Source organism: Podarcis vaucheri (assembly GCF_965113315.1).
Source record: "Podarcis vaucheri genome assembly, chromosome: 1".
Lineage (NCBI taxonomy): Eukaryota > Metazoa > Chordata > Lepidosauria > Squamata > Lacertidae > Podarcis > Podarcis vaucheri.
This window is the reverse complement of record NC_138759.1, coordinates 67,534,724-67,547,953: the sequence shown is the minus strand read 5'-3', so window position 1 is coordinate 67,547,953 and position 13,230 is coordinate 67,534,724. Positions and strand designations below refer to the sequence as shown.

The following is a 13,230-nucleotide window of genomic DNA, read 5'->3' as shown; positions in this document are numbered from 1 at the left end:
CTGGTAAAACTAGATTAGCAGGCTTTTGAAACAATACAAAATCTGCTTAATGGAGTGAAAGTGGGATGTGTGTATTTGTTACTCTGTAAACTTGACTTCAGTAAATTTTACCTGGGTGGTTATACAAGATTATAAAAACAAATCAATGATAAAAGCAAAATAATAAGAACAATAATAATTATTAAAGTAATAATAAAATGGCATAAGCAGCAAATTCATCTTTTACACTGCATTCACATGGGGGGAGGAAAGTTGTTTTTTTCTCCTCTTAATGTTTTGAACTTGAAGCAGGTTGCAGTAAGAAGTGTGGACAGAAGAGAGGGCAACGATATAAGATATATACGATATCTTTATTGTCATTGTCCCTTGCAGAACAATAAAATTGAAAAACTACATAAAACATTCAAAAACCCCTAAAAACTCTGAACCCTATTTTAAAATACACTATACTATAAAGACCCCTTATGCTGCGTTTAGAACCAGAATTGCATTTGCATAGAAACTGTTTCTCAGGTGGCTAGTCCTGGCCTTTATAACCCTATACCTTCTTCCAGAACGCAGAAGCTGAAAGAGATAATTTCTGGGCTGCGTACTATCCTGCGCTATCTCTAACAGAGTTATAAAGAGGAGATTTTACTGACTTGGGACAGTGGTATAGCATAAGGCACAGGAATTGTAATGGCAGGGGAGAGATCTGATATTTGATGAAAACTACAGCAGAAAAGTAATGTGCATGAGGAAGAATCCACAACAGGTGTAGCCTAGTTCAGAAGGGTAGATAAAGTTAAATATAAGAACAATAAACTTGGAATTTGTGCGGAGCGTGTACCCAGAAGAGAAGGAGAAGGCCAGAAATGGGAGAAGAGAAGGCTAGCTCGGAAAGGGATCTAGCCATCAAAATAATAGTATTTTCAGAAGCCAGGTGGTTTAACTTGTTTTGCATAATGCCCAAATATGAAGTTGCTTTAGTTCGGGAGTACAGCTGTACTTTGAAATGGGGAGAGAAATTCAGCATAGTGCTGTGGCAATCCTGTCAGCCCAAGATTTTCAGCTTGCAGATGGAACATCCACCCTCCCCCTTTCCCCCTGTACGCTGTTCTGGAGATTCGCCCAATTCTTCCCCTCCTCCCCTGCAAATTTCAGGGCACAAAGGAAGAGGAGAAAGAGAAAAAAGCCCGTTGTGCTGGTGGAAGTCTTTGCACAGAATTTTGCTGATGGGACTAGTTAGTTGAATCCCAGCCACATTGAAAAGAGGACATTACATTTAAAACACTTGCAGGAAATGGGGACTGCAATTTTGCAAAGTTCTATGTTGTATGTCCAACTGAAAATCAGTGGGACATAACCACCTGTGCATATGTGTAATATTTCAGGGAAGAAGCAGGACCCAAAGAACTGCTTACAGGTGAGTGCAAGGGTTTGCACACACTGGTGGATTTTTTTTAACAGTACGCCCACTCCCCCAAGTGGCAAATTACAAATTGCTTTGGGAAGGCCCTTGGTACTTCACCATGGAGCTGTTTTCAGAAAGCATATGCACTCATTCACCATGCCGTTTTCAGAAAGCATATGCACAAAGCACATTAGCTACAGAGAATTAGTTGCATGGTTTGTTAGTCTGGCCAAACTCTATTGCAGGGGTCAGCAACCTTTTTCAACCGTTGCCGGACTATATTTTGAAAAAATAAATGAACGAATTCCTGTGCCCCATAAATAACCCAGAGATGCATTTCAAATAAAAGGACACATTCTACTCATGTAAAAACACGCTGATTCCTGGATCATCTGCAGGCCGGATTGAGAAGGTGATTGGGCCGCATCTGGCCCCTGGACCCCTGCTGTATTGCTTTTCTGAATAGCCAAGGCAATAGAGGCAAATATTTATTTGTGCAAAAGCAGAAATGTCATTTTTAAAACAAGGTTTTTAGAAGTCAATGAAATTTCAACAGCATAACTTTTTAAAGTGCAAACACAAAATAGCTTTTTAACTCATTTTGTTTTTATAATATTAAGTAATTATTCCTCAAATAGAGAGGGGGTGTCCTGCTGTAGGACTTAGAAACTAAGAAGACACAAGGGAAAGGGATTGCAGGGACAAGGTACAGGAGGGAAAGCACTTCTTCAAGGCCAATACAAAGTGGTGAGCAGCAAGCATTTATTTCCATTGTGTTTATTTGGCTGTAGTAAAAGCTCAAGAGTGGTTTCCAAAAATAATACATTTCATAGTTCTGTAAAAGCCCCACACCCATAGCAGCTTGAGGATGATGATGATAATATAATAAAAAATTACACTCCACCCATCAGACTGGAGTGCTCCAGACTGGGTGGCTTCCAACATAATAAAAAAACAGTGAGACGTCAAACATTAACAATTCCTGCTACATGACTGCCTTCAGATGTCTTCAGAAAGTTGTGTAATTGTTTATCAGTTTGACATCTGATGGGAGGATGCTCTACGGAGTGGACACAACTACCAAGAAGGCCCTCTTCCTGGTTCCCTGTAACTTCTTGCAGTGAGGGAGCTGCTAGAAGGCCCTCGGAACTGGACCTCGGTGTCTGAGCCGAACGATGGGGGTGGAGATTCTCCTTCAGATATAAAAGTTTGATAGAAGACGGGGGAGTGGGAGCAGTGAATTTCTGATAAAAGTCCAGAATCCTTAATATACAAATGAAAGTTGGGTGGGGTTTAGTCCCTATGTCCTATGACGTTTTTTGGAAAAGGTAGAAACATAGTTCTATTGGTGCTTTCAAATGGAGAAAGGATCATTTTCAGTATACAGAAAGGCATCCAAAAGGGGAAAGGATTGGGGAGGGTGTATGGGGAAATGTGATACAGACCCCTAAAGTGTAAATTGATCATTACTTCTTCTGACCCAGTAATAAAATAGGCTGTATATGTGAAGCTGTTTACCAAGTTTCATTGCTGTGCTTAAAGCTGCTTCATTTCCAAGCATGTTGAAGGCTTCTGTTTCCTTTGGTTTAATATCTACTTGTACTCCTAAGATTTTCCTGATTGAATACCCCCTTTGTGTACCTCTGAATTCTAGGGTATGTCTTCACCTGGGGAGAGGTATTCTATACCAATAGCAAGCTCTAAATACACACACTGAGAGCCACAATAGACTTATGTTTCTACTGAACTTGTTCTCTCCCTGACTCCCAACATCTCACTTCTCCATCTGCTTTTGGTCCTTCTCTCAAAAGCGTTTTGAGTCTTCTTTGATCTCTTTGTGAAAGGTATAGAGCATGTTTGTGTCTTTTGCTCCTGTGCTCCAAAGACAAATTTCTACTGAATTTCTGTTCACCTTGAACTGCTTGTAGCTATAGCACTTCACAAATAATAGCATATATCTAATCATCACACTACCTGCCTGGTGCCCTGATATGTTGATTTCTACCATGGGTTCTACCATATACCCTCTAAAAATGTGTTTTGCCTATGTGAGGTGCATTGTTAACCACTACAGGTAGGTAGTAACCTCATCCTTTTGCCCATTTCATAAGAGAAACAAAACTAATATAAAAGAACAAATGTTCAGTGTGCCTTTAAATGTTTGCTCAAATTATTGTCTCTCTGTGTTGAATTAGTGGAACCTTTGACCAGTGTTGGCAGATGGGTTCCAAGCTTCTCATTTAGAAGACATTTCTGATCTTCCATGCCATGGCTAACACATGGCTCATCCACACATCCCAAGTAATTTTGAGTAGTCCAAAGTACCCAATAACCTGGCTGCAGTTTTAAAAAAGTAAATGGGTGGTGCTGTTCTTCCCCCCCCCCCACTGCGGAGAAAGGTGGCACCTCTATCTTTTTACTAAAGGGCCCCTTCTGCCCCCTGGGATGGCACTGTTCTTAAAAGGTTGTCGCCATTGTTAGGTCTTAGAAGGCTAGAAAACAGGAAGAAGACCTAACAGTGGTGTCACACCAAAGAAGGGGCCTTTCTCCAATGGCAAGAAGAGGCAGGAAAGTGCTGGGGCAGGGGTAGACCCTTCTTGAGAGCAAGAGCACTGCTAAGTGAATGTGTGTGTTTGTCTTCTGCTGAGTCCACCCCTCCCCTGCTCTGTGTGCAGGCTCTTGTCTATCTCCTGTTGAGTGCATGAATATGTAAGTGGCATGCCTGCCTTCCCTGGCTGCTGAGGGTACGTATATGTGCCTCTGAATCGGGCTTGGGTTGGCAGTCTTCTGCTGAATTACCACAAGAGGACTAAACACATGTAACAATTTCCCCACCAGTCTGTAAACCTGCATATACATTACACATGCAGAGCCTAAGCATAAATAGCTTTTATGTTGGTAAACAATTTTACTTGTGCTGAACTCATAGTTTGGAATACAACAACACAGTTCCACAGTTCCCTCAAAATAAATAGCATGTCATTCTTGGTGTCATTTTGCTTTTTTAAAACTCTAGGTGTGTAAAACTTACCCTTCACTTTTCTCCCTTGGCCGGTATTCCTGACGGGGTTATCGCCAGCCTATAACTCCTTAAATGGCAGACTATTTTTTGGATGCTTTTGAAAATGAGTATCTATAAGAAGCTCAGACCCTCTAAATTATAATATTGTTTACAGTGAGTGCTAAATTGCCTGAAAACAGAGTCTTGTGTGGGAAATCTTCTGATACAGATCATAACGATAAGCATTCTCTCCCCCCCTCTCGTCAAGCCTCTCTCTTATTGTTTGAGATGACTATTGCCATCAGACTAAAGTCCTTAAATGGTCTTCCCAAGATACATTATTCTTTAGATAATCATTCTCTTGTTTCCTGAAAGGGACACATGCTGCTGTGAAATTCATACAGATTCATACACTAATCTCCGTCATCCTTTTCAATTGACTAGTTCGTAAGATGACGTTGGATTCTATTTGTAGTGACAGAATTCTTAAATTTATGCCTGTACAATGTGGTGTTGAACACTGCCAAAGGAAGAGAAGACCTAGAAAGTTAACTGGCCAGGCTCCAAAAAACGGCTCCAGCAAAAATAGAGAATGCCAGAAAATAACAGTCAGCCACTTCAAAAATGTCCAAATTGACATGATGTCAAGCTCTTGAGTTGGGACACCTTTAGGATAAGTGTTCCATCCAAACAGAGAGATTGAAGTTGATGCTGTTCTCAGGTAGATAGAAGGGCAAGCCATCTGACTATATCACAATTCTGTAGACTTGATTTTAAAAAATGGATTAAGTTTCCATTATAAAATTAATCTCCATGGTTCAGTAAAAGAAAAAGAAAAGGTTGTTGTGTTTTGTTTTTTGCTTGTTTTGGATGCTGCAAAGAAAATGACATTTGCATTAAAACTGAAGAGATAACATGCACAGTTTGGAAGGAAATCCAAGTCAAAATGCTATGTAGGTGAAGTTATAGTAAGAAAACCATGTTCTTATTACGGAAAAGTGTCCTAAATTGGCAGAATGAATAGAAGGTTGCATTAAGAAACAAGGAAAACTTAAAAGATCACACAGAAATGCAGTATTGGCAATGAAAATGCTTCTGAGAAGACTTTTCCAAAACAGCCAAACCATAACTTATAACCATTACTCTACCATAATGTAGAGAATGCAGAATAACAGTTGTTTGCCAAGTTCATAAACAAGTGTGCTATGTTAGTTGCATAATTTTTTGGTGGTTTTTCTTTTTAAAACTTGCAGTAGAGAAAATTATTGGTTTTCATTAACTCTCCATAAAGTACTTAGAAACTTGTCATAACTTTATCCTACTACTATCCTATCTCTGTCTACTAATCATTGTTCCTTTGATAATAATTCTATTGTTCCCTGAAAGGGACACATTTTACTGTGATATTTATGCAGATTCTCATACCAACCTATTCCCAGCTACTGAAAGACATCCAAAATTATCTGGGAGTATAGTCAATTAAATGCTGTCCTGGATTATTTAAGACTTGACAGTAATCAGCTTGAATTGTGATTGTGCCCAAAAAGAGTAGTTCAGACACTGGAGCACTGGTGAAATGTGCTCTCGATTATCTTTCCCACACTTGAAAGCGGGCCAGAATCGTCATACACACATTGAAGAAGATAAGAAACAAAATAGGATCCTACAGTGACCATTGCAAGTGGGTTGACAGTTTTTAGTTTCTTGGTTCTTATTGAGAGGAATGAAAGAACCACTCTGCCAAATCATGGCTTGTAGCCAGCACTCTAGCCAGGCCAAATGAAGTCTCAAACTCAAGTGACATTCATCAGTCAAATTTCAGATGGTTCTTGTCATACAGCCAAGTACATATTTTTTTACACTGTGCATGGGTGAAGAGACTGAAAAATATTTCAAGACAATGAGTCATAACCAGAGTGCTGATGTTCTTGATTTTGTACTTGAGCTGCAACTCCCAAATGAAAATCAATATTACAGAAAGCTGAAAACTGCTAAGAATGAAGACATCCTGGGTCAATTAAACCATTCATCACTGAAAACAATTCAGCTGGCTTTGGAAAAGCAACAGCAATTGGGAAGGAGTTGCTGTTATCACAGCTAGTGTTATAGAGATTATTATGCAGAGTTCTGTGCTCTTTGGTATGAATTGAGACTCAGTGGTACTCTTACTCCCATTTTCTGGCTCCAACTCTGCGAAATTCTAATCAGAAAATGGTGGGGAAGGACACATAGCAAAAATCATGTCAGTGGCTAATAAGCCAACTTCCTATATTGGTAGCCAATTAGGCTATTGACTGAATAGCTTTCAAAGTGGATGAGTATGTCTTCAAAGCTTTATGGGATCCTTTTGGGTTCACGAGCGCTGAGGGATTGATAGTCTTAACAAGGACAGAAAATCTATTTAGTCTATTGCCTTTGTTAGCTAAACATAGTTGGAAGTACATTGCTTTGGAAGTACTGCATCCAGCGATCTAGTGGGTTTCAAATTGCAAAGCAGTACCATGGCGAAGTTGTGGAAGACCAATAAGACTTGTGGGATTTTGTCGGTGCTAGTGAGATAGAACCATCTCATCTTCCTCAAATGTTCAGTGGAACACAAAACCTCCTTTTTGGATACTCCCCTGTCTCTTCTTATCTGTTCACCGGAAAACAAAACTGCTTATTCAGACTATCATATATGAGTCTTAAATATTCTGCTAGAAATTTATTTACATCAGCCCCCTCCCTTTCCCCCCACTATGGAACTCGCCATACATGGGTTCCTATATCGTCTCCTCCTCAAGATGCTGACCAGAAGCAAACAGACTTGGCTTCAGTGAGGTTTCTGCATCATGCGCCTTCAGATCATTGTTTTCTGACAGGGCTAGAAAGAAACTCTTAAAAGGCCAAGTGCAAGCTCAGCTCTTCAGGTGGTAAAACAGTGGCCATGTTCACAGACTAGCAACAGTGCTGTGTGTTTCCTTATAGTGATGCTCTGCGGAACCTCCAGGTAGCACGAATGCTGGGAAAGCCAGTTTACATGGCTTTGATTTTCTGCATGGAACAACTGATACACTAGTAATACATAAGTATATTTGTGTTCTTACTCTCTTAGCCTGTGAACCAAAATGTCCTACCATCCCAACTATCCTTCGTAAGCTGCAAGCAAGATTTTCATCAAGGATTAACTTTTAACCTTTTATTATTCCATTAAAATTCATATGCCACTTGATGGTTAAAACACCTCAAAGCAGTTTCCAAAACTTCCGTTTCAAAGTTTTTTACAGATGAAGCAGAGAAAGAGCCTAACTTTTTGACATAAGCAAACGGCACAGCACAGCCAGTGGCTAACCTCTGACAAACGGTTGCAGTTGTCTTAAAATTTATGATTGCTGATTTTACCACCATATTTTTGCTCTGCCACTTTTTTTGCTTGTCCAATAGGCCTGTTCTTCATGGCCAACTGATTTCAAACTGTAAATATGACTAGATTTTCAAGAGCTTCATAGAATGCAGGTCTGCTGTTCAAAGGAAGAAGCCAAATTGTACTGGGCATATCCAAGTCTTATGGATCCTGACTTTCAGTAACACGTTAATATTTGAAAACAAAATATAGAGGCTCAGTTCACCCATTTATGTAGCAGCCACTCAACGGGAAGTCAAAGCAATCCCAGCTATGTGGCAGGTGTACTTTTATGATATACACATTCACTGTATTCACAACTTACATTATTGGATTGCATTGCATTTTTTTAAAAAAAGATTGCACGTAGTCCTAAAGAAGTCATCTTTAATACGTCTCAGAGGCTGTTGTTGGAAGAAATGCTATATTTCCCTCAAATTTTCTGTGTATCAAAACAGACTCTCTCTGCATGTAGCCTGAAATTGATTTCCATTGATAAACTCAATGAATCTGATTGAGTGTGAATTGTCAAAAGGTGTCTAAAACTAGGTCTAATAATTTATCAGAATTGCAGTTAGTTTGGGAAAAAATGTAATCAAATTTCTGAACTTTTTTTTTTTTTTTAGAATAAGGTTTTCCCCCAGAACAGATGCTTATATGCCTGTGCCAAGAATGGATTCAGGCCGCAAGGTGAACACAGTTTACATACTATCCTTATTTATTCTAGTATCAACATGAGCCTAAAGAAGAGGAACACTAGAACATTCGTTCAGCTTTTCTTGAGATGTATGCATTGTAATTGGTTCTGCGAGGCTGCTATCTTTTGCATCCTGATCTATGGGACTTGTTTCTGAATATACACATATAAACTTGCACAGGAAAACCTTGCATATTTTGAATACGTTTCAAGCAGGTCACATGGAAATACCTGCACTTATAATTAATAATATTATCCCTGGATGCAAAGCATACCTGAAATGTATTTGAATTTTCTTTCTGTGGATTAACACTGCTTTCAATTTTTTCTCTGGCTGTGTTGATCATTCTTAATTTATCATATTTATTTTATCGGGGCTTTTCTGTAGTACTTTGTTTCCTATCCGGATTAATATTAGTAAGCAATAAGAATAATTAAGAAGGTAACTCAGACTACGAGCAGGGAGCAAAGTTTGTTACATCTAGATCCACAAGTTTACCTTTAATTATAGCGTTTCATTTTTACATAAAGCAGCTTTTTAGTTGCTTCAGATACAGTTGCTAATTCATTTTCTTTTCAAGGATCCAAATATAACTTTCCTGACATGTTAAAATAATAATAAAAAAAAGTATCCAAATCTCTGATGGAGGATTTTCTCTCTCCACCTTCTTCCCTAACCACTGTCATTCCACTAAAATTTGCCATGATCTCTTTAGTAATTCTTTGTTTCCTGAGACGGCAGACTTTCTATCACAATACCTTCCTAAATATAAATAATATGTTCTTGTTTCTTACTTTTTGTGCTTCTTACTTTTCGCCACATTGACTTCTGCTCTGGGCAGCTTCAGGAGCAACATGGGAGGTGGGAGGTGACAGTGCGGGAAGGAGGTACAGTATATATATTTTACAAAGCCCCAATGTGTAAGCAGAAAATGGTACAGCCATTTGAGTCCTGACCTATTTAGCTAAATATTAGAAGCCATGTCTAGCAAATCTAGCCTCAAATACATTTCTGTAGTAACAAAGAGATGGAACCAATATAATGTTGAACAAAAGGAACCTGCATCTTCTCTTTGTTAACAATGATCTATAGACTCGGTGCTAAGATATTGGTTAGTTTGTAATCAAACTCCTGCTGCCTTTAAGTTTTACAGAATAGCTTTAATAACATGAGGAGGGGGGTGTTGTTAGCAAAACAACACCTCTGTCTTCAGGGCTTAAAATAAGGTATCTAAACTAGTCAGTGAACTATTTCTCAAACAGTAGCTTCCCATGCCTCCTGGCAGACTCTTTTAGGAGCTGAAAAGAATTTCAAAAGCAGCTTGTAATACAGGTTTTACTGTTTGGGGGTGGGGCCAAAAATCCACAAGGCAGCTGCTAGCCATTGCAAGACAGAGCTGTCCTGCTCCTGTTTCTTGTTCCCAGAATCTGATAATTAGAAGACAGATAAGATGGTTCAGTTTAGTTATCATGACATTGGTAGGTGCATCCTTCATTCCTTTTTCATAAGCTGTCTGAAGTGTTATACTAACTCTAGTGATGTATTAAAAAATGAACACTAAAAAAAAAATGGCTACATTTGGTTGTTCTACGTTGGCTGGAATATGCAGAAATCTTTTCTCCCACACACAAAGCTTTTTAACAGTGAACCATGATTAAATTAGGAAGTGTTCAGTGGAGCAAGCCAAGTTAAAAATTGGTTTATGATCCTGTTTTGTTCCAAAGCTGGTAACCATAGTTTCCTGTTTGGGATGAAATGGGAAGCAGTGGCTGAAGACTTCTTGATTTAATCATGGCTCACTGTAAAAGGATTGTACGTACAGGCAGAAATCTTAATCATCCGAACCAGGTCATTTTGCCACAAGCATTTTTAAACAGTGGAATGAGACATATTTCTTATTCCACTGTTTGAAACATGAGAAAGTGGAAATAGAAAAGTTTTCATATATAATGACATAAAAGCTGACATGTTTATAAAGACCAAAGGAATTCAATGGTAAAAATAGCATACCCTCATTTATGCGTCAACTAAATATTAGTGTAATATATGTTCATAAGAAATACCGTATTTTTCGCCCTATAGGACGCACTTTTTCCCCTCCCAAAATGAAGGGGAAATCTGGGTGCGTCCTATGGGGCGAATGCAGGCTTTTGCTGGAGCTTGGAGAGCGAGGGGGGTCGGTGCGCACCGACCCCTCTCGCTCTCCAGGCTTCAGGAACACATCCGCAGGCTAGGCAGCCCTGCGGGAGGTCCCACAGGGATGTCTAGGCTGCGGATAGCAGCCTGCTTCCCAGAGCGTCGGGCGCCCTGAAAGCAGAGTGCCCGGCGCTTCGGGAACACCTCCGCAGCCTAAGCAGCCCTGCGGGAGTTCCCGCAGGGATGTCTAGGCTGCGGATAGCAGCCTGCTTCCCAGAGCGTCGGGCGCCCTGAAAGCAGAGTGCCCGGCGCTTCGGGAACACCTCCGCAGCCTAAGCAGCCCTGCGGGAGTTCCCGCAGGGATGTCTAGGCTGCGGATAGCAGCCTGCTTCCCAGAGCGTCGGGCGCCCTGAAAGCAGAGCGCCCCTTGCGCCGGGCAGACATCGGCCAGCCCCACAAGCTCGGGGGACAGCAGGGAGGCGCAGCACCGCCATCCTGCTGTTCCTCGACCTGGTTCGGTTTCCCCGACCTGCTTTTGGGGGGAAAATAAAGGGAATTTTTTCCCCTTTATTCCCCCCCAAAAAAACTAGGTGCGTCCTATGGGACGAAAAATATGGTACATTTGTACTGGCCTCAGCTATGGTCGTAAAATGAAAATTTTGGGGTGTATAAGGGTATATTGTATAATCACACTGAGGCTTACAAAGCCTGTTAGACACAAAGGGACTTCTGTAATATGAGACACTGTGTGTCTTAAAACAGTGTCTTGCTATGGTCTTGCACAACTACCATTCATGTCAATGGCCTGTTGTCTTCCACCTTGTTCCAGAGAGAGAGAGATATAAAAAAACAGTGAATGATATCTTTTTGTGCCCCTGTAAATTGGATGCAAGAGAGTTAGAATTTATGCTTCCTTGAGTTATTTTCTTTTTTCACATCTTAATTCAGCCTCTCTTGCTCAAGAATGAGCAAGGATTTAATTTAAAATGGACAGTTGAAATCTAAGGCTTTTCTACTTTCTCTGTTGAAAACATTCAGCATGGAAAATGTCACAAGGAAAGACATGCAAGTTTTGGGCCTTTACAGCTCCTTATTTGTAGGAAGAAATGTGCAGCTGGTGATTGTGTGGTGGACAAATACTTGTTACTGGGGAAAGCCTATTCTTCCCCCAGCTAGCAATGAAATTGAGAATACAGTGTGGAAGATATTTTAACTAGTGTCATTGGTACAAAACAGTGCCTACCTGTCCAGTGAGTGATAGAAATCTCTGGTGCTGCTACATGCACCATTTTATAAACTGTTTTTAAGTTTAATTCTTTGTTTTTAAAAGATTAATGGCAGAGGATGAGTATTCTGTGGCTATATCACTATAGCAGGGAGTCATTCATCTAGCATCTAGAACAGTGGTTCCCAACCTTTTTTTGGCCATGACCCACATAAGCATCTCTAAAATTCTGATCTCCCCCCCGTCTTGACATATAATTCTTCTTATTCAAAAAGTGAACTCCTATTCACGTGGAGGAAGCCTAAAAGGCCATTCACTATTAATAACTCATTCTCGAATTGCCCCCCTTAAAAATCAAATTGCCCTCCGTGGGGCGTGTGCCCCATGTTGGGAACCATGGGTCTAGAACATAGAACATGCAAAGTGTCACAGGATCAATCCCCAAGCATCTTCAGCGTCTTGCTACAAACATGGGAAATCAATGCCAATCAGTGTGTGGTCTGATTCTGTATAGGGTAGATTCTTGTGCTCTAATCCCACATGCAAACTGGAGAAATCATCAAAGTTCCTCCTTCCTTCCACAGCAACACCCTTCCATTTAATGAACCTTTTGCTATTTCTCTTCTCCTTGTCTCTCAAGGATAAGCACTCTTCCCTTCTGATGCTGGATTAGACATCTACCCTTGTAAGCCATTTAGTGAACAGGGTTATGCTATGCAGCACCCCACAGTGAAGCTCAATAGAGACTTTGCAGCCCCTCTTGGTTTTGTGCCAGCTTTGCCCGTCAGTGGTAGTACAGACAGAAGCACCCCACATGTCTGGACTATGATGATCAGAAGAACTGAAACAGTGCACCTACTGATTCTGAATATTGCAGCTCTGTAGATGTACTTTAGAAATCAGATATGTAAAGCAAAGTTTATACTTACCAACTCATGGGGATCTTTGCAGACTGAGTTGGAATGCAGAGACATGGGTGAAAAAATACAAGCACTTACAGTGACTTTGAACATTTCATTGCTGATCAGGAGCAGGCTGCATAAGTTCCTAGTGCTTCATATTCATTTACAGCAGGGGTTGTCAACCTGGTCCCTACCACCCACTAGTGGGCGTTTCAGGATTCTAGGTGGGCAGTAGGGGGTTCTACAGCACAAGTTGAATCCTCCTTCCATAGAGCACTGGTGGGCGGTAAGGAAATTTTAACATCAAGAAAGATGCATTAGTGGGCGGTGGGTATAAAAAGGTTGCCCAGCCCTGATTTACAGCTGTGTTCCATCTACAATGTAGCCTTTGCTTCAGATAGTGCAGGCTTCACTGCAGAACCTTTGTTTCAGATGTGACATTGCACAAATGCCGGAGACTTGGGCACCCTATTCTTACCTAAGTAATATCCAA

General features: G+C 40.5%; 1 protein-coding gene across 2 annotated transcripts in view; it reads left to right on the top strand.

The window, feature by feature from the left end:
- CSTF3 (cleavage stimulation factor subunit 3) overlaps window positions 1-13,230 on the top strand; it is a 57,732-nt gene that overhangs the window by 25,294 nt on the left and 19,208 nt on the right. The window contains exon 1 of one of the 2 annotated variants that reach the window (XM_082231592.1): window positions 726-1,405. The exons of the other annotated variant lie outside the window; for it this stretch is intronic. Within the exon in view, the coding sequence (XP_082087718.1) occupies window positions 1,358-1,405 (48 nt within the window). The 5' untranslated portion in view covers window positions 726-1,357. Of the gene's footprint in view, window positions 1-725; window positions 1,406-13,230 lie in introns of those variants that run through there. 2 annotated transcript variants of the gene reach the window in all.